Source organism: Ornithorhynchus anatinus, chromosome 5 (assembly GCF_004115215.2).
Source record: "Ornithorhynchus anatinus isolate Pmale09 chromosome 5, mOrnAna1.pri.v4, whole genome shotgun sequence".
Lineage (NCBI taxonomy): Eukaryota > Metazoa > Chordata > Mammalia > Monotremata > Ornithorhynchidae > Ornithorhynchus > Ornithorhynchus anatinus.
In genome coordinates, this window is record NC_041732.1 from 72,694,204 (window position 1) to 72,720,323 (window position 26,120).

Sequence of the window (26,120 nt, forward strand, 5' to 3'; positions counted from 1 at the left end):
TGTGTTCTCAAGTTGCCCAGTGAGCACATCGGGCACCCAGTACAACACTGCATGCAGTAGGTACCCAGTACAATCAATCAATGACATTTATTGAGCAAGCTCTTGGTGGGCAAGGAACATGTCTACCAATTCTCTTGTATCATACTCTCCCAAGTGCTTAGTACAGTGTTCTGCATACAGGAAGTGCTCAATAAATACCATCGATGATGATGATGAAGTACTAAGTGAATACAGAACACTCTAGTAACTGCTTGGGAGAGTACAGTTATTTACTTGTCATGATCCCTGCCCTCAAGGACCTTACAGTCCAGCAGAGGAGACAGGAAATTTAAAAAAATTACCTAAAGGAGTAACCAGTCTTCTCTGGTTTTCACTTCTTTTCACTTCTCTGGGCCTCACTTACCTCATCCATAAAATGGAGATTAAGACTGTGAGCCCCATGTGGAAAAGGGATTGTGTCCAACCCAATTTACTTGTATCCATCCCAGCGCTTAGTATGGTGCCTGACATATAGGAAGTCATGTTTATTGAACGTTCGCTATTTGCAGAACACTATAGTAAGCACTTTGTAGAGTTCAGCAGAGTAAATAGACATGTTTCCTGCCCTCAAAGAGTCCTAACTCTAGAGAGGGAGACAGACATTACAATAAATTACAGGTAGGAGGAAGTAATCGAGTCTGTAAAATATATACATTTGTACAACAGGGATCTGTGAGTACTCAGTTGATGCACAAGTGCTGAAGTTGAGAGGATGTAAACTAGGGACATCAGCACCCAGTGGACCCTCAGTACAACCACTGCATCCAGTGGGCCCCCAGTACAGTGGAAGCAGTATGGCCTAGTGGATAGAGCATGGGCAAGGGAATCAGGAGGACCTGGGTTCTAATCCTGCCTCCGCCACTGGTCAGCTGCGTGACCTTGGACAACTCACTTAATTTCTCGGTACCTCAGTTACCTCATCTGTAAAATGGGATTAAGACTGTGAGCCCTATGTGGAATAGGGTCTGTGTCCAACCTGATTACCTCGTATCTACCCTAGGACATAGAACAGTCCTGGACACATAGTAAGCACGTCAAAAATACCATCATCATTATTATTATTATTACAGCGGGCTTCTATATAACGGGCTGTACCCAGTAGGCTTGCAGTACAGCAGGTTGCCCCCAATGGGCCTCCAGTAGGCTTCCAGGACAGCAGGCTATACCTAGTGGACTCTCCAGTACAGCAGGTTGCCCCTAGTGGACTCCCAGTACAGCAGGCTGCCCCAAGTGGGCTCCCAGTCCAGTGGACTGCCCCCAGTACAATGGGTTGCTCCCAGTAGACCCCCAGTACAGTAGGCTGTCCCCTGTGGACTGGGTGTCCTGTTCACATACTGGGCACCCAGTCAGCTCTCTTGCTGCTGGAGGAGATGCCAGGCCTGTCCGGGGCATTTCCAGCCTGCATTTCTCTGCAGACTTCATCCCTGAGCTCCTCGTTTCCCCCTTAGGGCATACGTTTCCCTCTTCATGAGGCACTTGTGCGAGCCGGGGGCTGACGGGGCCGAGACCTTCGCCGATGGTGTCCCGAGGGAAGGGCTGTCCCGGCAGCATGTGCTGACCCGGATCGGCGTCATGTCCCTGGTTAGGAAGAAGGTGGGTGAGTAAAACTTGTCCCGAGGCCCTGCAGGTACGTTCCCTGGTGTCAGGCCTCAGCCCGTGGGACTCCTGGGCTCACGCGGGGGGGGGGGGGGGGGTCCGGAGGGAGTTGGGGTAAAGGGAAAGTGAGCAAGGCAGCCCTATTTGGGGGGGTGGGCACATCCAAGGTCTGCTACTTGTCCCAGCTCATTGAAGGCTTGTGCTCCTGGCAAAGAGTCTCCTCAAAGGCAGGAGTCAATGCTGCCCTCGGACTGCTGCTCTGGGCTGGTTAAGAGGAGGGAGGTGGGATCTGGGGAGGAGAAGCAGCCTCCTGGGGCGCTCCCAGCTGCTCACTGTCCTGGCCCACAAGGCACCCCCGACCCGAACTGGGGACTACAGGATTGAAACCTTCCTGGGCCCCTCAGGCGATGGGACACTGGGGCCCAGCATCTGCTGCTGGGCCCCCGGCCCGGTCACCAGGCTCAGGGCCTGTCATGGGTCCAGCGGGCCGTTACCTAGGCCGACGCCACTGTCTGCTTCATCCGCCGACCCCCATCCCCCTCCCCTGCTGCTCCCTCACGGCCGCAGGTCCAGGAGTTTGAACACGTCAATGGGAAGTACAGCACCCCCGATCTGATACCCGAGGGGGCCGAGATCAAGAAACCCAGCGAGGTCGTCTCCTCGGACCCCAACACCCCGGTCCCCGCCAGCCCCGCGCCCATCCAGCCCAGCCCCATGGCCCTGTCGGGTAAGGAGTTGGGGCAGGACACATTGGTCGTGGCCGCTGAGGGATGGAGGATGGGGACGGGGTGGGCCTTGAGGCCCGTGCTGGCTGGGATCGGGGGCCTGACGCGGGATGGAGGATGGGGATGGGGTGGGCCTTGAAGCCCATGCTGGCTGGGATCAGGGGCCTGATGCCGGGCACCTTGACCACTGGAAGCATCCTCTGGACCTCATCGTTATTTCAGACAAACCAGACATGCCGTTGAGTTTCTTGGATGAGAAGGAGCTGATGGAGCAGAAAGCGAAGAGGCTGCCGGAGCCCCAAGTATGTTGGGGAGACCCCTTCCCCCCGGTCACCTCAGGACCGGGCAGTCTGAGGACCCCAAACAATCAATCAGTTGAGCACTGGTGTTCATTGGATGCATACTGAGGGCTAGGTGCTGTGCTTCGGGGCTTAGGAAAGTGCAGCAGTAGCAGGAGATACGTTGTGACCCTCAAGAAGCTGACAATCTAATGCAGACAGATTATTGCCAAACAGTGGGAGTGGGAGGACCATCGGGGATAAAGCAAGTTTGGCCTAGTGGTAAGAGCACGAGCCTTGTGTCAGGTGGGGCTGGGTTCTAATCCTGGGTCTGCCACTTATCTGCTGCATGATCTTGAGCAAGTGTTTAACCTCTCTGTGCCTTAGTTCTCCTGTTGTCCCTCCTACTTAAACTCTGAGCCCCCATGCGAGACAGGGACTGTGTCCTATCTAATTAATCCAGCGCTTAGAATGGCGTTCGACTCTTAGGAAGTGCTTAATACCAGAAGAAACCCTCAAAATGGCTGGAACTCAGTCCCGGGGAGAGGGGTTGCTGAAGGAGCGGGGAGGATCCTGGCCCTCTGTCAGCTGTGCCTCAGACTGAAGGCCTTCTCTCTCTCCACCAGGGACCAGCAGGGGCCGACAGGGCCGAGGGTGAGGAGAGGCAGGCGAGTCCGGAGAGCAAAGAGAAGCCCGGGGAGGAGAAAGCGGAGGAGGGAGAGCCGACTGAATCCCCCACAGATCAGTCGCTGAAAGGTGAGGGCACGGGTTGCTCCAGCCACCCTCTCCAGCTCCCCGGCCTGGTCTCTGCAGTCGAGGATGGGAGCGGTGCTCCTCTCAGGGCCCCCTGTCCTGCTGCACTGGAGGCTGTGGATGAGGATGGGCCATGGTGGCCCCTTCTCCCTGCTGCCCGTCTCTGTGCCCTACAGACGAAGCCAGGCTGGAGAGAGACCGGGTGTTGGAAAAGCGGGAGCCTTACGCCGGCCTCGGCAAAGGGGAGGAGAGAGACGCCAAGTCAGGTACCAGGTTTGGGGGATGGGACCGGGCAGGTTGGGGGCACCCCAGCAGGGGATCAGACAGCCACCTGCCCTGGCTTAGGGGTCGGGAGTCCTGCCTGCCACCCGAAGCCCACCCTGGGGCCAGGTAGGGGGGTTGTAGGGTAGGTAGCGTAGGGAGGGGTTGATAGGGAGAGCACTTGGAGGGGATGGGGAGAGCACCAGGAGGGGATGTAGGGAGAACACTGGAAGGGGATGGGGAGAGAATTAGGAGGGGATGATGGGGAGAACATTGGGAAGGGATGATGGGGAAAGCTCTGAAAGGGGAGGGAGAGCACTGGGAGGGGACAGGGTGGGTTGACTCTTGCTCAGAAAGAGCATGGGGTTCTAGTCCCAGCTCTGCCACTGATCTGCTGTGTGACCTTAGGCAAGTCACTTAACCTCGCTGAATCTCGTACTGCATCTATAAAATGGGTATAAGATCCCTGATCTCGTTCCCTTTTAGACTGAAGCCCTGATTGGGACAGGGACTGTGTCTGATATCATGGTCTTGTATTTACCCTAACACTTAACATAATGTTTTGCCCCTACTTAGGGCATAACCCCATCGTTAGAGTTAAATGAACTTAAGGAAGATTAGGAGTTAAAGGGGCAGGCTGTCTCGCCACTCGCCACTCTTCTCCTCCTCCTCTTGTGGCTATCTGGCTAGGTTTCTCTGAGATTTTGTACCTGGAGAGGCTGGGGGAGAGGCCAGGCTGGGGTTGGGGAGACGCTGGTCTTTCCAGGGGCCTCGGGCTTGCTTGTGGCCTTGTTCACGGGCAGAGTTGGAGAGGCCCGACTGGGGGCTTTGGACTCTTTAGGTACTCATTGACTGGTCTCCCCGGGGATGTCGTGGCCTGGCTGACGCCAGAGCCGATTTTGGGCCCACAGAGGCCCGGTATAGGACCGGAGTGGTTGGGGGGACCTTCACGCTCACCACTGGTATGCCTTTTCCCTGATGGCAGAGGACCCCACGGTGGTGGCAGTGGCGGCGGAGGAGAGGGAGCCAGGGGAAAGCCAGCAGAATGGAGAGAAAGACGACGATGATGACGAGGCAGGGAAGGATGACAAAAATGGGAAATTCAAATTCATGTTCAACATCGCTGATGGTGGCTTCACAGGTGAGGGGGCCACTGACCGTGGCTACAAAGGACAGGCGTCCCAGGCCGGGCCCCCCCAAGACTGGTTCGTCCCCAAACCAGGCAATCCCCAGGTTGGGCTGGGCCACCTGGCTGGGCAGCGCCCCCACCCCCACCCCGCCATGTTGGCGGTCAATCAAAGGCCTGAGCCTTGACCCTGCTCAGAAGGGTGGCTGTGGCCTCACCTTCTGGCTTGGGCCTTCAGAGCTGCACACCCTGTGGCAGAACGAGGAGAGGGCAGCCGTCTCCTCGGGCAAGATCTATGACATCTGGCACCGACGGCATGATTACTGGCTGCTGGCGGGCATCGTGACGTATCCTTCATCGTGCTGCTGTGGGGAGGCTGGGAAAGAGCCTTGGGAGGGTCAGGCGGAGGCCGAGAGAGGGTCAGATGCCTTAGGTGTTACCCCATGTGGGAGGGGGGCTGGACCAGTGACCTCTTAAGTGACCCGAGCCTGGGCATGTGGGTCTGGGGATGGGTCAAGAACCCCGATGTCCCCCCAGCCCCACACCCGGCCTGCCTTATCCTTAACGAGCGCTCCCCGGCCGTGTCCAGGCACGGCTACGCCCGCTGGCAGGATATCCAGAACGACCCACGCTACGTCATCCTCAACGAACCCTTCAAGTCGGAGATCCACAAGGGGAACTACCTGGAAATGAAGAACAAGTTCCTGGCACGCAGGTTCAAGGTGCGGGATGGGCTGCTAGTGGGGGCAGGGCAGGAGTGAGGTGGGTTTGGGGGCAGGCCTACATACCGTTGTACCCAGGAGAGGAGTAAATTCCACCAGTGCTAAGGAGGGCGCGCTGATGGTGGGATGGTTGAGGCACAACAAAACTTGGCCCCTAGAGCAGCCCCTGCAGGATTGACAGTTAAGTAATAGGTGCCTCCGGAATGGCGATGCCATGAAACAGGATTGGAAGAGAGAGTTTAGGGATGGAGAAGCAGCATGGCTCAGTGGTTAGAGCATGGGCCTGGAAGTAAGAAAGTCGTGAGTTCTAATCCCGGCTCCTCCACGTCTGCTGTGTGACCTCGGTCAAGTCACTGCACTTCTCTGGGACTCGATTACCTCATCTGTAAAATGGGGATTAAGAGTGTGAGCCCTATGTGGGACAGGGACTCTGTCCAACCTGACTAACTTGAATCTACCCCAGTGCTTAGAGCAGTGCTCGGCACATAATAAGCTCTTAATAAGTACCATTATCGTTATTATTATTATGCAATCATGGACTTTTGGTTCGGTGTCATCCTAGGGGGCTAGAGCCTGAAGGAAAAGAACACAGCTGGGAGAGAAGCAGCGTGGCTCAGTGGAAAGAGCACGGGCTTTGGAGTCAGAGGTCATGAGTTCAAATCCCAGCTCTGCCACTTGTCAGCTGTGTGACTGTGGGCAAGTCACTTCACTTCTCTGTGCCTCAGTTACCTCATCTGTAAAATGGGGATTAAGACTGTGAGCCCCACGTGGGACAACCTGATTCCCCTGTGTCTACCCCAGCGCTTAGAACAGTGCTCTGCACATAGAAAGCGCTTAACAAATACCAACATTATTATTATTATTATTAGAGAAGGCAAGAGGAAGAAGGGAGATGAGAAGGCAAAGGGAGAGAAGTGAGGGTAGGGAGGGAGAATTTCCCAGGCATATGATTGTCACCCTTCACCAGTCTGGCCAGGGCTACTACCGCCCCTGCTGTCACTGCTACATGAGATTGATGGGTTGTGCTGTTTGTGGCCGTGGCCGAACGAGCTCACCTTGAGCCACCTGCCACTGGGGCCACTGCTGTCCCTATGCTGGAGCAGCCTGGCTCAGAGCCAGCTAGGAGAGAGGCCTGCAAATGGGGCCTTCCCGCCTATCCTAGGCAGGACGCCCCCCTCCTCAGTATCATTACCCGCCCAGAGCTTCCCCCCAGGCCAGCCTGAGGGAGAAGAGCAGAAGGGGAACAAGGTCAGGAAAGAGAGGGGCTGAAAGTCTAGCCTCAGTAACCCCTCCAAGGGCCCCATCCCAGCCGACCTGGAGCTGGGCTGAGCTGGGGGCTAGGGGCTGTGGCTTTAGGAGAGACCCATCCCGACCCTCTGGCTCCTCCCGCTCCCTGTCGGCTCTCCCCACCGTTGTCCCCTGCCCCCTGCAGCTCTTGGAGCAGGCCCTGGTGATCGAGGAGCAGCTGCGGAGAGCCGCCTACTTGAACATGACCCAGGACCCCAACCACCCGGCCATGGCCCTGAATGCCCGCCTGGCCGAGGTGGAGTGCCTTGCCGAGAGCCACCAGCACCTGTCCAAGGAGTCTCTGGCGGGGAACAAGCCCGCCAATGCCGTCCTGCACAAGGGTGAGTCGGAGGGGGTGGTCTGTACCTTGGGCGCTGGGTGCTGGGGTAAGGGCTGGGGGGCCCCCAGGGCAGCCATTTAGGAATTCTTGGCCCAGCCTGGTGGACTTAGGGTTCAAGTTTTTTCTGTGCTGGCCCCTGTAACCCTCTCCCACAGAGGTGGTGTGGGGAGCCTGGGGCTGGAGTGGGTGAGATTGACCTAACCTCCAGTTCTGTCACTGGCATCTGATTGACCTTGGACAAGACTTTTCACCTCTTTGAGCCTCTGTTTCCTCACCTTTAAAATGGGCTCAAGATACTGACTCTCCCTGCCCCTTATACTGTAAACTCCTTGCAGGCAGGGATCCCATCTCCCAGCTCTATTATATTGTACTTTACCAAGTGCTTAGTAAAATGCTCTGCACTCTGTAAGTGGTCAATAAATACCATTGATTGATCATACTTTGAGGCCCGAGTGGGCAAGGGTCTTTGTCTCATCTGAATATCCTGCGTCTTACCCCAGCATTTAGTATAGTGCTTGGCACATCGTCATCATCATCATCATCATAATTGTGGTATTTATTAAGCATTTACTATGTGCCAAGCACTGTATCAAACACTAGGATGTAAGCTCGTTTTGGACAGGGAACATATAATAATAATTATGGTATTTGTTAAGCGCTTACTATGTGCCGATCACTATTCTAAGCGCTGGGATGGGTACAAGTAATCAGATTGTCCTGTGTGGGGCTTACAGTGTTAATCCCCATTTTACAGATGAGGTAACTGAGGCATAGAGAAGTTAAGTGGCTTGCCAAAGTTCACACAGCAGACAAGTGGCGGAGCTGGGATTAGAACCTGTGTCCTCTGACTCCCAAGCCCGGGCTCTTTCCACTGAGCCGCTCTGTGCATATCTGCTAACTCTGTTGAATAGAACTCTCCCAAGTGCTTAGTACAGTACTCTGCACATAGTAAATGCTTAATAAATACCATTATTGATTGATAGGGTAGATACAAGATAATCAGGTCAGTCCAGTCCGTGTCCCACATGTGGCTCACAGTTTAAGCAGGAGGGAGAAACTGAGGCATGGAGAAGTTAAGTGACTTGTTCAAGGTCCCAAAGCAGGTGAGTGGTAGAGCCAGGTTTAGAAACCAGGTCCTCTGACTCTCAGACCTGTGCTCTTTCCATTAGACCACACTGCTCAATCACAAATATCTCCATTATTATTATTGTTATGACCCAGGTGTAGCTCAATCTCCAGGGAGCCCGATTCCCCAGACAGCCAGGAAAAGTGCTCGTGCTCTACTGAGTGGCTCACCTTGTGTTCCCTCCCTCCTCGGATAGCCTCTCCACCAACCCCTCCCCTCTTGCAGGGGGATGGTTGAGGCTGACCCTCGAGATGTTTAGCAGGCTCTGGGCCAGTGAGGGCTCCCAGCCAGAGAGGAGGGGACTCCTGGGGCAAAGGGAAGGAAGGGAGCCTGCAGCAGCAGGAATCTTTTAGAGCAGCAGAGTGGAACAAAGGAGACGGGATAGTCCGTTGCACAGAGCACAGGTCTGAAGGTCAGGAGGCCCTGGTGCTAATCCCAGCTCTGGCACTGGACTGTTTGTGACCTTGGGAGGATCACTTAATCCTGGGCCTTAGTGTCCTCATCTGTAAAAATGGGGACAGTAATACCTGCCTCTTTCCACCTTCTGGGAAGGACAAAATTGGATAATTGATGTGCAAGTGCTTTAGAAAAACAAACACAATACACTCTCGGCACTGCTCCTAAAATCCAGTTAGAGGAATGCCCTCTGGTTCTGGCCTCAGCAGTGGGGCGACAGGAAGTCAGCCAGGGACTGGGCCCAGACTGTTTCGGAAGGGTTCCAGATCAGAAGGAAACAGAAGCTGCAGTTTCCCTGCACTCAGGGGTGTGTTTCAATACAGCCTTGGAGATAGTTTTCCTTTTACTAGCTTGCCCTGTTCTCAGAAAGGGTGCAGTCACTTCAACAAAATGGTGATGATGAAGTTTCCGGTCAGAAAGCCTGTCTGAGCCTCCTGTCTGAGATTTTGGGGCTGAAACTGGCCCAGAGGCAACTTAGGCAGTCATTCTAGTGCTGACGGTTGCTCAGTGGCACTTGCACTCTCTCATCCCTGCTGGGACATGGAGTGCAATGAGCCAGGCTGGGAAGCAGTGGGGTGGCATGCTGAGAAGTGCCAGTGTGGGCTTGGTGCCCGTTAGCCAGCTCCAGACGGAACTGGGGCTAGAACCCAGGTTTCCCCATTCCCGGAGCAGCGTTGGATTCGTTGGCATGGAATAGTCATGGAGAGCTCAGGGTGGCCTAGGGGATAGAGCACAAGCATGGGAGTCAGAAGGACCTTGGTTCTAATCCCGGCTCCACCACTTGTCTGCTGTGTGACCTTGGACAAGTCACTTGACTTATCTATGCCTCAGTTACCTCATCTGTAAAATTTAAAATGTAATCTGTAAAATGTAATCTGTAAAATGATTACATCTGTGAGTCCCATGTGGGACATGGACTGTGTTCAAAACTGATTTGCTGTATCTACCCTGGCACTTATTACAGTTCCTGTAACACAAAAAATGCTTAAAAATACCATTAAAAAAATAAGTGAATAAATCACCCAGTTCCTGACCAGAATGAGAGGATCCCCTCCCCAGCCACTGGGTGGACCCTGCCACTGGCCACCGGGCAAGTCGGCGAGGGGCCCCCGGCCAGACTGGTCTCCGGTCTCCCTCCCCTATAGTTCTGAACCAGCTGGAAGAGCTACTGAGCGACATGAAGGCCGATGTGACCCGACTGCCATCCATGCTGTCCAGGATCCCGCCCGTGGCTGCCCGCCTGCAGATGTCTGAGCGCAGCATCCTGAGCCGCCTGACCAACCGGGCCGGTGACCCCACTGTCCAGCAGGTCAGCGGAAAGGGAGGGGAGGCCCAATGGGGCGTGTGTGGGGTGTGTCCCTTGGCCCACGGTATCCTGGGCTGCCCGTCCCAAGCCCTGCCGAGATGGCCCCTTGCCCCTTCCCCCACTTCCCTACGCCCCGGTCGTGGCTGTCTGTCAAATGACATGTCTGGTTTATCAAGCACCACTCTGATGCCTGGGTGAGCTCGTGCCCCGGGAAAGCTTCCCACCCAATGCAGAAGAGGAAGGGAACAGACCGGGACGAGGGTCGGGAAAGCAGGACCGGCGAGTGGAACCGGGTGGTGGAAAGCCAACCTCTGAGCGCCAACCTCTTCCCCCAGGGCTCCTTTGGAGCTTCTCCGTTGTACAGCAGTAGCAGCAGCAGCAACTTTGGGCCCAATTTCCGCGGCCCTGGCCCCGGCGGGATTGTCAACTACAGCCAGATGCCCCTGGGGCCCTACGTGACGGGTGGGTGCGGGTGCGGGCCAGGCTTCTAGGGGTGGAGGTTCTGGTGGTGGGGCTTCTGGGGAAGGGGCCTCTGGGGGCTGGGGCAGGGCCACACAGGGAGTGGTGTTGGGGAGGACTCTCTGGGGGTGGGGTGGGGGCTCCCGGTAGGGGCGGGGCCTCTGGGGTGGAATGAAGTAGGATGGGGTGGGCCACTCAAGGCAAAGGCCTGTAGAGGCAGGGTGAGGTGGGATGCTACAGGACTGCTCTGTGTTGGAGGGGCAGCTTGAGGTGAAGCCTCTAGAGGTGAAGTAAGTGGGGTGGGGCAGGTCCTCCTGGTATGGTTAGGGATGCTCAGGATGGGGTCTCCAGGATGGAGGGAGATATGGTGGGGTGGGACCTCTTGATGTGAATGGGGCCAGTCGAGGCAGGGCCTCTGGGGCTGGAGCGAGATGTGATGGGGTGGGGTGGAAACTCGTGGCAGTGCTCTGGGGGCAGAGTGAGGTGGGATGGGGTGAGACCTCTTGGCATGTGGAGGGTGGGGTGGGACATTTGGGGTGAGGCAGGGCAGGGCTGCCTGCTTCTTGGAGGGGAAGGGTGGTAAGTAAGCCCAGCTTTTCTCTCTTTCCAACAGATATTTAGCCGTTAACAAGATTTCCCTCTGTTGCAGTTCTCATTCCCAGCTGAGGTAGGGTGACACCTCCCATCTTCTGGACAACCTGCTGCAGCCTGTAGATAGTTCTTTCTGGGGCTCCGTCCTGAGCTGGGGCGGGTGGTCAGCTCAGCGGGAGCAGGTGGGTAGCGGAGGCACGTGACCAGTGACGAGAGTGGTCGGAGCGGTGGGAGGACAGTGAGGGGGGTCGTCAGAAGGGTGTAGGGGCGGTGAGGGGGTGGTTAGTGAGGGGGAAATCCAGTGGGGCAGGCAGCAGGGGGTGGCCATTGGGATAGAAGGTCAAGGGAAATTGGTCATTGAAGAGGGTGGTCAGTATGGTAGATGGTCAGCAAGGGGGTTAAACCATTAGGGCGGATGGACAGTGGGAGGTGGGCAGTTGAGGGGAGTGGCCAGAGGGTGGTCAGTCATCAGGGGACAGACAGTGAAAGGACAGTCAATAGGGTGGGTGGCCAGTGGGGCAGTTGGTCAGTGGGGGGTGGTCAGTGAGGGGGGCACCAAAGGGTGGGTGGTCTGCAAGTGGGGGCAGTCAGTGGTGCAGGTGGTCTTCGGTGGGGGCAGGGGCATGTTCAGAGTTGCTCTCTCATCATCCTGGTTGCCCACCAGGCGGTGGCAGTGGCGGTGAATGCTCTGGTGGCAGTGACCGAGAGCCTCCCACCCCTGCACCTCCAGGCCCCGAACCTCGACCCAAGAGAAGCCTCCCCAGGCCTTGGCGGGCTCCGCTCGTTGTCCCTGGCGGACTGGAAACTCCTCCTTCCAGGGTGTCCCCTCCTCCGCAGGACTGCCCCCAACGGTTCGGAGAGGGAATCTCTCCCTGGACTCTCTGGCCTCGGTCCTGGAGGCCGGGGCAGTGGGTCCAGTCTGGGTTGGAAGGGTATCATCCACCGTGGTGACAGTTCTAGCCCTGGATTGGGTTTGGGTGGTGGGAGGGCCTGTTGTTCCTTTGCCCACTGCTGTGGCACCCTCCTACCCCTGTGCTTCTAGCTGCTACCCTCCAGCCCCTGTGCTGTCCTCCTAACCCTGTGCTTCTAGTTGCCGCCCTCCTGCCCCTGTGCTACCCCCTCGTTGTCCTGGCACGTCGCTTAATGCCCTTCTGCCCCTGCATCATCCCCTCCAATGACCTCACAACTTGCTGCCCTCCCGCCCCTGTGCCGCTCCACCTGTGCCGGGGAGCAGCCTCACCGTAACCCGTCGGTCTCTGTCCCCGCAGCCACACCCAACGATCCACCCTCCGGCCACCCCAGAGAGAAAGTAGCCGACTCCCCGACGGGGTCAGCCCGCGGCTCCAGGGGAAACTTGGTGATGTCATCTGCATCGAAGACTAAGCCCCCAACTCCCTGTCCTGCTCTCCTGTGTCCCCACAACTGCCCCCAGCCCCATCCCTATCTCCCACTCCCCACCCCTGCTTCTGCCCCCGCCCCCGTCCCCCGTCCCGCCAGCTGCTCAGTAGGGCGGTGGGCCCACATTTCAAGTGTTCTTCAAACAAAGGGGAAACTCTCGCAACAAGGAAACCACGTCACAGACTTCTTTGAAGGGAATTTCATTTCTTTGTACATTTTTTGCACTTTCTTATTGAAGACTTGAAGAGTTTGTCTTGATAACCTTGGATGAATTGCGAAGGATGATCCTGCCCGGGGATACATGTGTTCTGTTCGTCTGCGGCGGTTGCATCCGCAGTGACCGTGGCGGCGGTGGAGGCGGCGGCGGCAGTGGTAGGGCGGCAGTGTTCAGCCACGGTTGTGATAGCAAGCAGCGGCGGCATCAGCGGTAATGGTGGCGGCGGTGATGGCAGCGGTTGTGACGGTGGTGGCGGTGGCAGCAGTGGTAGTGGGGGCGACAGCAGTGGTGACGGGGCAGTAGTCCTTCCCTGGAAGGGAGAATCCTTTCTGGCTCACTGCCTCCAGGTCCCCGGGCCCCACCACCCCGGCCATCGGGATGGGGATTCCCCTGCCGCCGCCTCCGTCTGCCCCACCCGACCTTCTCCCTTGTGCAGCCGTTGGCGCTTCCAGACGGTCCGCTGCTCCCCGGCAGTCCAGGGCTTGGCCGTCCCCACGGGGACCCTCTGGGTCGGGTCCAGGAGAAGATGGAGGCCGGAAGGGGGAACGGCCTCGGGAGGGATTGGGTCAGGACAGCACCCCATCCCTGCTCCCGGAAGACAGATCTCTCCGGCCCCGTCTCTCCTCTTTCCTCCCACGGGTCCAGACCTAAGGACGGTTTGACTCCATCCGGAAGAGCGATGGTAGCTCAGTGGTCCTTCTTCCCAGCCCTTCACCCTCCACCAGCTGTGGAAGGGTTAGAAGCCTGCTGTGCCCTGCCACTTCTGCCTTCTTGGGAGCTAATAGTACCTATTAAGCACTTACTAAGTGCCAGGCACTGTGCTAAACCCTGAGGTACCTGTGTGTACAAGATCAGTGTGTACTAGATCATCAGATTAGACACAGTCCCTAGGCTCACAGTCAGGAAGGAAGAGCAGAGATCTTCCCCTCCCCCCCCCCCCCCACCTCGCCTCCCCTTTTACGTTGGGAAACTGAGCCCCAGAAATGGCAAGTGACTTGTCCAAGGTCCCACATCAGGGCAGTGGCAGAGCTGGGACTAGAACCCATCCCACCAGTTGAGGCAGAGGGGTGGGAAACTCCACTCTTGGTGCCAATCGGCCCCCAGAGGCTCTGCAGTCACTCAGAAGGGAGGCCAGGGCCGACCCTCGGGGCCCTGAAGTTCTGGTCTCCTCTTTCTAGGAATGTGCCCAACTCGTAGGGGAACAGAGCAGAGCCTAAGGACACTGGGGAGAGTTGCCTTTTCCTGGTGTCCCCCTCTCACCTCTGCTTTCTCCCACAGTGAGTCCTTTCACCCTTACTTGGGTAAAATAGCCCAGTTTGGGATGCCTCCTTCAGTTGCCTCCTGGCCCCAGGGGCCACCTGCCCAGTTTAGGCTCAGTCTCCCAGCCAGAGAGTTGGGGTTGGGGGTTGGGGGGGGGAGGGGGACTGTCTCTCCCTGTCCCCTGAACCCAAGGTGGAACAATCCCCTGAAGGTCTCTAAACAATCGGTGAAAGTCTCATCATTCTGGACCTGCTCAGGGGTGGCCCATTCCAGAGGCAGGGAAGTGGACTGTATGCCCCTCAGGGCCTTTTAACCTGATGGATTTGGTGATTTCCCTATCTTGCTCCTCAGCACCTGTCCTCAGAGTGATCCCCTCCTCTTGGCTATTCCCTCCTCAGGTTGAGAGTGCGTCTTCCTCCTCCTCACCCTCCCTCCAGGGGAGAGAGGAACAGAGGGTCCTGCAGGCTAAGGCCTCGGAATCTGGGAGTCAGGCGGGCTTAGTCTGGGTAGGGGAAGGCCCCTAAGCCTGTCTCTATCTAGATATCCTCCCAGATCCTTTGGGTGGGGTTTCTGAGAGGCAAAAGAAGGCTGTTTGGCTCTGTGGGGGAAAGGAGAGAATCCCCACAACCCTTGGGATGAGAACTTAGAGGAGAGCTCTACTTCTGACTGGGGCAATGTCACTTTAGTCACTTGGTGACAGGAATGATAGGACAGTGGCAGTGCCGCAAGGCCTCCTGGGAAATGAGTTGAGCCTCAGCTGGTTTCAGAGCAGCCAACGCCAAATGAGACCAGATTGCTTCACCTCCACCTCTTGCCTCTCTTCCTGCCCCCTTCTTCTTCCCCTCTCCCCAAGGTTTGACTAAAAGGGAAGGTTTGAAAGATACGGAGATGCGATGTGGGCAAACCAGGCCGATTCCAGGCTCTTGAAGGTGATAAACAAATCCTGACGACCTAAAATGGCCACCTCCAGCTGACAGTGGCCGTTTTCAATCCAGAATGGCACCATTCACTTACCAGTGTTATGTTCTCAAGGTAGTGCCTCTCTTTAAAGTTCCCTCCTCTCTGGCCACCCGCCATGTCCTCCGCTCACTGACCGTTGCAAACCCGACCTGTCCTCTGCAGTTACATATTGCTGTTAATGTGGCCCATCCTTTGCTCTCCTGGGGCCACCAATTTCCCCAGAGCTTTGGGGCCAGTCTCCCGCTGGAGGTGACATGACGGTGGGCTCAGGGTCTGGGAATGATGGAACGTCGAACTGAGCGCCGTCTCCTTTCTTCAGAACTAGATGCTGGCCCCCTCTGTGATCCACGTGGGTATGACTTGCAGGTGGCCCTCCGGAGCTGATCCCAGTCTCAAAGTTTTCATGCAAGAGTGCTTTTCCCTAAGGCTAAAGGATCCCAGATGTGCTTCAGGAAGGCAGATCTTGGCGTGTGGATGTCGGATTGGGGTATCAGTGGAGGGCGGGGGTGGGGGTGCCCTGTTTCGAAAAGAGAGGAGGTTCCTGAAGATGTTTCTTTTTTGGTTACATGATGAGTCAGTTCATCCTCAGCCCGACAGCAGGGGAGGGAGCTCCGCCGTTGAAGTTCTTTTTGGAATGTGGTTTGATTTCTTCTTTCTGTTGCCGTGGGGCAGAGTTGGAGAGCAGGGAGGAGGGTGAGTAGAGCTGTGGTTTGATTTTTTTCTTGGGCCCCACTGTTAGGATCTGAATGTCTGAAATGCTGCATTGCTCTAGCACCTTCCGGCTGAGGCGCGCATGCGGCTTTGTGGGAGGAGACGGGCAGACTCTGGGAGGTAGGGGAGGGAGAGACTTGTGCGCTTCCCAGGCAGGAGCAGGGCAGAGAGAGAAGTCCACCTTGTTCTCCCCTCTCTGTCCACGTGCCACCCCCGGCCCCCAAACTGGAAACCAAAATCTCCCCTCGATGATAACCATCAGGGGAGTCCACCTTGGCGTGTCCCCCACTCCCCGTTTCCCTCTTGGCTGGTCCTCTGCCATAGAGAAGAGCTCCTAGGGCTTCTCCTGTCCCCTTCTCTGGGGCCCCTCCTCCCTGTGTCATGCCCAAGGTGAGGGGTAGTAGACCCCAGGGTGTGGGGAGAACCCGTTCCGTCCAGCTTTGTTCTGTGCACTGGGTGACTTCCTTCCAGTCAGCTCTCAGGTCCAGCTGGCTCAGTCCTTGGCTTACATGTGGCTCTGGAGTCTTGAGTGGTGTTGGGATTGGACACTGAGTGTAAAGGAGAAGGGAGGTGCAAGAGGGAAGGGGCTGGAAGGGGGGTAGGAGTGGGTTGGGATTGAGGGTGGGGGCCCTGCTCGACTTCCCCCCTCCACCTCGGGAGAAAACACACCCTGGAACAAGAAAGGTCTCCATCTGGCAAGCTCTGCTGTCTGACGTGTGTTTTGATGAAATTGGTCACCGTTGTATTTCACACATCGAATGTTTACAGACGACTGCGCCTTCAGCCCAAAGTCATTGAGTTCTTGTGTTTTAAAATTTTTTTTAGATTTTTTTTAAAAGACAAAGTATTTTTTTAGGTACGATAACTCGAAAAGGGCGTGTGTGTATCTGTGTTTTGTGCGTTCCAAGTTCATGGCATAGCTATTCGAGACGTGGCCCCTCCTCTCCTCTCCGTCCCCCGCAACCAAGATGAGATGAATTTTCGGCCTGTGGCGGTTATGGTCCCTCTGTGGTCATGGGGGTGAAATGGCCAAGCCGCAGCCCCGGTGAAGGAAATAGGAGTTCGTCTAGCAAAGCCAATGTATGAGTCTTTCCCAGTGGTCCCAGTATCGAGCAGGGTCACTCTCTAGGGGCGTGACCTGGGGCAGTGGGCGTCCGTCCAGAAGTTCTTGACAAGTACCAGAGAGGGAGCCGCCAGGCCCGATGCCAGGCTTGTTCCCAGAAAGGGTTGGGGGCTACGTTTGGCAGTGGCACCTGTGCTTTGGCACGCGGGGAAAGGCTGGGAAGAAAGCAGGAAGGACCCCGGACCCAGATGATGAGAAGACCAAAGCCCTCATGACCCTCGACTGGCTCTGTTTGTGGCACTCACTGCGTGGTAACTAGACCTTTTTTGTAGGAGGGTTTACGGAGGCTGTAACCAACACAATCACGTTTACTTTGTACTCTGTGTGTATCTGTTTTTGTTTTCTGTGTTTTAATAAATCCCTTGAGAAAGGAAGGCCAGCAATGTTTCTGGGGGGTGTCACTGGGCGAGGGAGGGAAGCAGGCCCCTGCCCTCCCTTGGCTTTGGCTCCTGACACTGAGCCCTGTGGCTCAGAAACAGTGCCTGTGTTCACGGAGACCTGGGAAAGAGCACATCATCTCCGGAGCGAAGGAGAAAGGCTTTCGGTCCTGAAGATTACCCCAAAATATTCCATATGATTTCGTCACGGCACGCTGCGTGGACCAAGATTCCCGGATCGACAGCTGGCAAAGGTACGTCTGGTCTGTGCGGGCACTACCATCGAGGGCGCCTTGTTGGTCTGTGAGGAGTGAGTCGAGGTCTCCAGTGAGCGGGTGTGGGAGCTGGTGCATGGGGCATCGAGGGCACAATGAGTACCTCATTCCTCTTGGTCTGGCCTAGGACATGCTCAGGCCCAATTCTAGCTGCTCTTGCTCTGCCCAACCCCGCCCTCAATCAGTCAACCGTATTAGAGTGCTTACTGTGTGCAGAGCACTGTACTAAGTACTGCGGAGAGTAAAATATAATAGAATTAATGGACAGGTTCCCTGCCCATAAGTAGCTTACGGTCTAGAGAGGGAGACAAATATTAATATAAAGGAATTATGGATATATTCGGAAGTTCTGTGGGGCTGAGCTTCAAGAGAGCCATCAGCAAACTCGGTCTCGCAGTGGCCGTCTCTGGAAACAGAGATGCTCGAGTTCTCTTCCACCTTGTTCTCTCTCACCCTCCTTGCCCAATCTATTTGGGGGGTAACAAGAGTGTTGTCTCATTATCCAGTCCCAAGGGGTCACCTCATCTCTTTCCCAGCCCAGTCAGTAGTTTGTCTCCTATGTCCAGTCTGCAACTGGGTCTCTGTGTGAGTTTGTTTGTATCTAGACACCCAGCCCTGTGTGAGTTAACACTGCCCAGATACAAACTCCTGCAGGGCCAGGACCAGGTTGTCTTGTGGATTATGTGCAAAACTGGGCCCAGAGCAGGGCCTCAGGGGGCACGGACAACAACTTCACTCCCTGGATCTCCCTGGCAGTGCGATAGAGTGGACCCGGGTCCCCAGGTCTGAGAGAGTTTCTGCATTTCCATTCCATGGTTGAGTTGGTCTACAAAGAAAGGCACAGGAAGTGGATAATTTGACCCCTGGCAGAGGAGGAAAGAGGTTTCTTGGTGCCAGGATGGCTACCTGTTTTGAGAGAATGCAGTGGGTTTTAGTTCCCTTCCCTTGGTCTTTTCAGATGCAGTGCTGACCAAGAACTGAGTTTGGGGTCCAACTGGGGCCTGGGTGGGAGGGGCAGATAAGAAACCAACAGCTGGGGATCTAAAGGCAGCATGGCTAGGTGGCCCGTTTAGCCCCAGCCTCGTTGAAAACCATACGGCACCTAAGTGGCCTCTGGGCAGGGTAAAAGTGCCCGGGCTACAGGTGCGCACTGGGTGGTGTTTCCGCTTCCGCCGAGCCCTCCCCAGGCACCATCCACCCACCGGCTGGGCTCCAGGAGAGCCGGGGCTCTATGGAAAGCACACAAGGAAGGAGCTCCTGGGACAGATCATATTTGGATTTTATTGTCATTCCGCAGATACAAGAGGTGTCGCTCAGTCTGAGTCTTCAGAGGGAAGCGCGGTGCATGCAGCAGTTTGGGCCATGAGTGGTTATGCAGTTAGCCTAGGGTGGCTCATGATCATATAAAAAATGGAAAGGGAGAAACATATCATCCTGGATGGAGCCTGAGATTGGAGCCAAGGCCTTTCTGTCTGGTCCCAGCCTGCAGTATGGCTGGAGAGCAATGATTTGAATGATTAAGATGGCCTGTGGGCAAGGGGTCAGCCTGGTGATGAGCCGCAGCAGGTGGCCAGCCCCAGACCAGCCCCCCGCCCACCCACTTTAGACCTCCATCCCCCAACTCTGCAGGTTGGAAGGACGGGCAGAGGGGTTGGTCTGCCCCTGGGGAGACCAGGATGGGAGAGGCCAGAAGGGGTCTGAGTCGAGGCACGGGGTAGGGGCCTACTCTGGCCGAGAGAGTAGGGAAATGGGGCGGTTGTTTCTGGAATGAGTAGCCCCGTGGACCTCTCCCAACTGCTGGGTCCTGGATCGCTTGGTGGTCTGGGGAGGACGGGGCATCAGGGCATCAGACTTAAGGGGTGGCCCCAGTGCCCAATCCCACTTTCCCATGCCAACCCAGCACCACTGTGACCTGGCTCAACTCTCAGTTGACAGAAACTCCCCCTGCCACCTCTGCTTCCCTGGGCTGCAACTAATCGGGAGCAGCGGCCACCCTCGGGCACCGGCTTTTCCTGTTTCTAATTCTGGCCTGCAGACGTTGGGCTTTCACCAAGAGAGGGAGGAGGCTTCCGGTTCCTACAGCCAACCTCTCACCTTCCCTGGCTGTTGGGCCGGTTCTCTCTTGGATCTGTGGGAGGAAGGAGGGGTCGGCCCACGTGAAGTAGCACTGGCCACCGGCCACTGAATCTCCAAGGCCTTTTCCCAGGGGGCCCAGCTGGGGCTAGGCATCTGCGCATGGCTATTCTGTGCCGGGGCAGGAGGCCGGAGGAGAGGTGAACCCAATTCTTGGCCGGGCTTGGAACCCAGAGGGTGGCAAGCCGCTGGCAGGATGAGACGGGTATGCATGAGCGTGGGGAAAGCCCAGGAGTGGGGAGCGGTACTTCCTGCAGGAGCTGGCCGGTAAGTTAAGGTGCCCAACGCTGAGATGATTATTTTGTACCTACCCCAGCATTTAGCACAGTGCTTGGCTCCTATTAAGCGCTTAACAAATGCCATTAAGACCAAACAGAACCCTGTCCCTGGGTAGATACGGCTTTCCTGTTAGGCGAAAGGGCTTGGAGGAAGGGGAAGGTCAGAGATGGCCTGAGCCACTTAGCGAGGTGGGCGAATCCTGTCCTTCCCTCAACTTCTGCCAAGCATTTCAGACTCTAAAATCCTCTTTTGCCGCGGGATAGATGGCAGCTTGGGGGAGCTAAGATCTTCCCGTAAAAGCTGCTTCTGGGCGTTGATCCAGAGGCCATGAACTGGGTGGAAATTCTCCCTGAATCGCTTCTGCTTGCGCCCTGGCTGGGTCTCTGAGACTCCGTGGCAGACGCAACCCTATTTACGCTGCTCTAAAAAGCACTCAGTTCCCGCCCCGGCCCCAGCCTGCCCCCAGCCACTGCTGCACGAGGGCTGGGACCCCAACCCGTCAAGGCCCCCAACGCTTCCTGGGGTCAACCCGGGCCTTCGGGGGGACACTGACAGCTGCTGAGAAGGCTGCAAACAGCTGCCACTGTTCAACTCAGGGTAAGGGTCCAGGATGGAAGGACAGGGGTCCCTATTGCCAAGGTGCCCTCCCAGCTGAGTCAATGAGGTTGCAAGGGAGGGAGACCTCCGTGGGACTGTCACTATTTATTGTTGTACTTTCTCAAGCAGTTAGTACAGTGGTCTGCAGACAGTAAGTGCTTAAATATGATTGAATGAATGGTAGCCCCGGCTTTGGATGATGGAAGGAGGGAGACCCCATGGGACCAGCCAGGACTCTGGAGGAGGGAGGGAGAACCCATGGGGATAGCCCTGGTTCTGGAGGGATGAACGGGAGAGCTCGAGGACTCTGGAGGATGGAAGGAGATCCCATAGGGACGGGCCCAGCTCCAGAATACGGAGTGGGATTCCCCGTGGGGACAGCCCTGGCTCTGGAGGATGGAGAGAGACCTTGCAGGGACAGCTTAAGCTCTGGGAACTGCTTCTCCACTCTGGACTAGGAAGCGAGGTCTTCCTTTTCCAGAGGTGGAAAGCCTCTGCATCAAACACAAACTCTTTACCATCAGTTTTAAAGCAGTCAATCATTTTGCCCCCTTCTACATCACCTTGCTACTCTCCTACTAGAACCCAGCCTGCACACTTTTGCTCCTCTAATGCCAACCTCAATGTACCTCGATCTCATCCATCTTGCCATGACCCACGTCCTGCTCTGGCCTGGAACGGCTTCCCTCTTCATCTCCAACAGACAATTACTCTCCCCTCCTTCAGAGCCTTTTTGAAGGCACATCTCCTCCAAGAGGCCTTCCCTTCCCCTCTAGACTTTGAGCTCATTGTGGGTGGGAAGTGTGTATGTTTTTTGTTGTACTCTCCCAAGCGCTTAGTACAGTGCTCTGCACACAGTAAGTGCTCAATAAATAATGAATGAATGAATGGGCTGACAGGAGTGGGTGGGATTGAAGGGTCATGATGGTGAGGTGAGGTAAATAAACAGCAATAACTTAATCCAGAGATAACCAGAGGAGATGGCTAAATTGTCCTTGGGTCATTGAGCGCAAAAAGGCAAGGGACATTATCACTCCTGCCTCAGTCACACAGCACTTACATATATATCTGTAATTTATTTACAATAATGTTGGTCTCCCCCAAGACTGAAAGCTTGCTTTGGGCAGCAAGCATCTTTACCAATTCTATTATAATGTACTCTCCCAGGGGCTTACTACAGTGCTCTGCACATAGTAAGAGCTCAGTAAATATGGTTGACCTAATACGATTGACTAAGTCCTTTTCTCTTCTCCTACTTCCTTTTGCATTGCTGTGACTTGCTCCCTTTCTATTAATCTCCCCACTCAGCCCCATAGCACTTATGTACATGATCTGTAATTTTATTCATTTATATTAATGTCTGCCTCCCCTGGAATGTAATCTTGCTGTTGGCAGGAACTATTTCTGTTATATTGTAATATAGTATTCTCCCAAGCACTCAGTACAATGCTCTGCACACAGTAAGTGCTCAAATAAACACGAATGACTGACTGGCCTTCCCGAACTCGTCTGACTGCACAGACCCAGGAGACGGATTCAGGGCAGAGGCGGTTCTGGTGAGTGAGCGCCGTGAGCAGGAATGGGGTCAGTGTTGTCATCCTGCCCGGTTAGCAGTCCACCCCGAGAAGCCCCAGTCTGGGGAGAGATGGCAGGGGCAAGATGTGCCAGCCCCAGCCACCAAATGGGCCTGCTGGGTAGGCTTCAGAGAGGGAGGCCGAGACCCGTTTGTCTCGGACTCCGGGGCCAGGGGGATCTGTGGGTGGGGCCCGTGGGCTTGTTCCCAAGCCGGCTTCACTTTCAACAGTTAGAACCTCCTTCACCACCAAATCTTGGCCTCAAAACACTGCTCCTGCTCCCTGGGCTTCCCCGGGGGAAGCACAGCAAATCAACTCACGGGAACTGGGGCCGAAGGGCAGGAGTCAGTGCGGGGTAGAGGAGAAGGCAGAAGGTCAAATAATCCAAACCCTGGCCTTGAGTTCATGTCCACTCGGGCAAAGCAGTGATCGCTCCCTGCTGAGCCTGGGACCAGGAAACTGAGCTGGGCTGAGGATTTCCGGCTAGCCCCACCGCTCGGGGCAGAAGCCCACGACCCACAGGAAAGGGGGTTCCTCCATTTCCTCTTGTAAGGCCACTGGCTTGGGAGAAACCAGATCTGCTCAGGCTCACACGGGTGGAACAAGGCCGAGAATCCAAAGCGTTAGCCACCCTGGGACTTTCTCACTGTACACTCTCAGCCTGATGCTGGCCAAGAAAGGCCAGCTGCAGAACCCACAGCAGGTGAGGAGGCCATGGACCCTGGGTATGGCTGGGTCAGCCAAAACGCTTTCATTCCTGCGGGCTCTTGGATGTGTCACCTCTACCACCCAAACTGACTCCCCACCACGCTTTGCCTTGCCAGGTTGCCCTTCGGCAGCTTCCCACCCACCCTGAGATGCATGATGTTGACGGTGGGGTGGGGAGGAGAGGAGCTCACTGCTGCCCTTTGTCCCAAGATGACAGGGAGTGGGAGGGTAGCAACATGGCCTAGTGGAGTCGGAGGACCTGGGTTCTAATCCTGGTTCTGCCACTCGCCTGTTTGACCATGGGCAAGACATTTTTCTGTACCTCAGTTATGTCATCTGTAAAATGGGGATTAAATCCTCTTGCCTCTAATTTAGATGATGAGCCCCTTGTGGGATAGGGACTGTGTCCTACCTGATTGTCTTGTATCTTCCCCAGCACTGTCTGGCACATAATAAGTGCATAACAAGTACAATAAAATAAAAAAGGCTGCCGTCCTAGAGGATAGTAACGATAATGATGATCCCTTGAGGTTAGAGGGCGCGTTTATTTTCCAAAGCGCTTTCACATCGCTGATCTCATATGTCCTGTAATGCAGACAGGGGTCCAAAGCGGATTCAGATTTGCTTTCTACCAAGCATTCCCAGGAAGGAGCTGATGCAGATGCCCCCGTGGGGCCGGACCCTCCACGAGGAGTTGGGGGTGCTTGGGAAAGGGAGCGCAGAGGCCTGGGGTCCAGAGCCCGATCTGTCCTAAGGATGAGTCCGTGCTGACTTTACATCTGAAGCTTGAGGTCAGGCCACAGGGAGGGCATGCCGGTGCCCCCTACCCCTCTAGGAGTTGCCCCATCTCGCCTGCGAGGCGCCCACCCTGCCCGGGGAAGGGGGCCGGGCAGGGGTGGGGAGGAGGGTGGCGGCGTGGCAGCAGGCAGCGGCTTGACGGTCCCAGCCCGGAAGCCCAGACTGTAGAGCAGAAGGGCCAGGCATAATGGGTGCAGGGGCAGGGGTGCTCCGGGATGAGCTGCTCAGAGCCAAGGACTCCTTACCTCCTCACACTGAGGGGCCCTGCGGCCACTGGAAGCAACAATCCCAGGTCGCTTTGTCACAAAACCAATTTAGGCAGTGAGCTTTTCCTGGAGGGATAGGCCCCGGCCCTGACTGGAGGAGGCTGGCCATTTCCATTCTGGATCTTGACTTCCGGGAATTCCTTCCAAAGTGGAAAAACCTCGGTCTTCTGTTCCAGGAGGCTGAGCGGAAGGCCTGGGTCTGGGTGGGAGCCCTTCCTAAGCTGTGAGTCATCTTGCAAACAAAATAAACTTCATTACAGTAAGCAGCACAGGTTGTCTTGCAGCAACTTTTTAAAACAACATCCCTAGAACATCTCGACGAGTTGTAGTCTCTGATGCCAACCACACTCTTGACTTTGCTTCAGTTTGGCTTAAGCGAGCGGACAGGAGACTGGGTGTGAGGCAGTAACCGTCCGGTGGTCTGCCTGGGGAATTAGGATCTGTAGTCCTTTTTGCTGTAAGGTTTATTGCCCAAAATACTATCGATCTCGTGGACGATGGAAGACGACAACTTTGGCAGGACCTGTGGGTGCAGAGGAAAAGCAGCATTAGAACACTGCAAAATTCTCACCCCGCTTGGGGCCCTGGTCCCCAAGATGGATCCAAAATGATCTGGAGCAGCTGGAGACCTGGATCGGCCTGTTTGGGGGATGATATGATGGGGAAGGAAGTTGAGATAGGTCCAGGTCACATGATAAGGCTTGCTGATAGTGCCAGAGCCTCCAACTGGGCAGAAGCCCTGACTCCCTTTGCCCTCTCCCAGTGGTGGGGCATCCAGGAGGGCGTGTGGTTCAGCCAGATCAATGGGCACCTGGGAAAAGCGACATCCGGTCCGGGCTGAATGGGTGGTTACCTAACCAGAAGCTGCTCAAAGACCCCATGGGACACACTCACCCGCTCGGTGGCAAATGAGAAACTTTTGGGAGAGGCTCTGTCCATCAGAGAACTCCATTTACAGCCAAAACCTGCCCAGGTGGGGCAAACCTAACACCTCAACTTTAGCAGGCCAAGCTGATATTTTTGGAGTCAGAAACCAGCAATCCCCCCCGCCCCCACCGACCCCCTGCACCAAGGAACCCTGAAGTCCCATCTCCCTGATTGCCAGGTTGAATCTCCCACCCCACCACCCTGAACCTTAATTCCTCATTGAGAAAACCAAAGACCCCAAAGCGTGGCTCAGTGGAAAAAGCCCGGGTTTGGGAGTCACAGGTCATGGGTTCTAATACCAACTCCGCTGCTTGTCAGCTGTGTGACTTTGGGCGAGACACAACTTCTCTGTGCCTCAGTTACCTCATCTATAAAATGGGGATTAAGATTGTGAGCCCCACGTGGGACAACCTGATTACCCTGTATCCCTCCCAGCGCTTAGAACAGTGCTTTGCACATAGTAAGCGCTCAACAAATGCCATCATTATTATTATTATTATTAAAGTCCCGATAGACTGTAGGGGCAGGGATCAAATCTATGTATTCTATTGTTCTCTCCGAAGTGCTTAGTAGAGTGCTCTGCTTGGAGTAAGTGCTCATTAAATCCCATTGATTAACTGACTACTAAATTGACCGTGATCCTGGAGGGGACCACAGGGAAAGATGCCTCTTTACAACTTCATTTTCAGCAGGACTACAATTATCTCACTCTCTCAGGGTCACACCTGGAAAATCTGCAGTATTCTACCAGTCTTGACTACAGGAGGGGGAGTCAAGCAGAGGCATACTTAGTCCATTCTTAGCTTGGGCAGTGGCTAGTGAGTGGAAAGCAATGTTACAAGTCAAAACTCACCTGTGATGGGAAGGAGTGGCATGGGAGAGAGTCGAGGGCAGAGACTTGTTTATTGTGCAGGAGGAGGCAATGGTAAACCACTTCCGTATTTTTACCAAGAAACTCTATGGTTATGCTACCAGAGTGATGGCATATGGAAGTGGGGCATTCTGTGTCCATGGTGTTACTATGGGTCGGACATGACTTCACAGCATAAGATACCAACCACAACAGTTATCTACCAGAGGAGAGGGAGATAAACATGACCCGAAAAGATGAAAATATAGCCCTCTGCAGATGAGCAGCAGTTAGCAAGCTAACATATCAACCATCTCTGTGTGGATGATTCCCAAATCTACCTCTCCATCCGTGACTTAGAACTCATCTTTCCCACAAACCCTCCTCTCCCCTAGATTTTCCGACCACTGTAGACAACATCACCACCTTTCCTGTTTCACATGCCCATAAACTTGGCGTTATTCTCAGCTCATCTCTCTCATTCAACCTACATATTCGATCAGTCATAAAACTGTATCAGTTCTACCTTCACAGCATCTCTAGAACTCACCCTTTCAGCTCCATCCAAACTGCCACTACTGCTATTACTGCATTGATCCAAA

General features: G+C 55.3%; 2 protein-coding genes across 12 annotated transcripts in view; one reads left to right on the forward strand and one right to left on the reverse strand.

Annotated features, from left to right (window-relative positions):
• Positions 1-12,753, forward strand: part of CHD5 (chromodomain helicase DNA binding protein 5) — a 101,197-nt gene extending 88,444 nt beyond the window's left edge. For all 5 annotated transcript variants that reach the window (XM_029066244.2, XM_039912088.1, XM_029066243.2 and 2 more), the window contains exons 30-42: positions 1,488-1,632; positions 2,203-2,362; positions 2,583-2,662; positions 3,265-3,394; positions 3,568-3,657; positions 4,638-4,793; positions 5,017-5,125; positions 5,368-5,500; positions 6,933-7,128; positions 9,855-10,018; positions 10,351-10,477; positions 11,088-11,141; positions 12,334-12,753. In XM_029066244.2, coding sequence (XP_028922077.1) covers positions 1,488-1,632; positions 2,203-2,362; positions 2,583-2,662; positions 3,265-3,394; positions 3,568-3,657; positions 4,638-4,793; positions 5,017-5,125; positions 5,368-5,500; positions 6,933-7,128; positions 9,855-10,018; positions 10,351-10,477; positions 11,088-11,095 — 1,498 coding nt within the window. In that variant the 3' untranslated portion in view covers positions 11,096-11,141; positions 12,334-12,753. The remainder of the gene's footprint in view (positions 1-1,487; positions 1,633-2,202; positions 2,363-2,582; positions 2,663-3,264; positions 3,395-3,567; positions 3,658-4,637; positions 4,794-5,016; positions 5,126-5,367; positions 5,501-6,932; positions 7,129-9,854; positions 10,019-10,350; positions 10,478-11,087; positions 11,142-12,333) is intronic.
• A 10,449-nt stretch (positions 12,754-23,202) lies between these two features.
• The window catches only part of KCNAB2 (potassium voltage-gated channel subfamily A regulatory beta subunit 2), a 157,240-nt gene continuing 154,322 nt past the window's right edge, over positions 23,203-26,120 (reverse strand). For all 7 annotated transcript variants that reach the window (XM_029066330.2, XM_029066332.2, XM_029066331.2 and 4 more), the window contains one exon: positions 23,203-24,264. In XM_029066330.2, the coding sequence (XP_028922163.1) occupies positions 24,175-24,264 (90 nt within the window). In that variant the 3' untranslated portion in view covers positions 23,203-24,174. The remainder of the gene's footprint in view (positions 24,265-26,120) is intronic.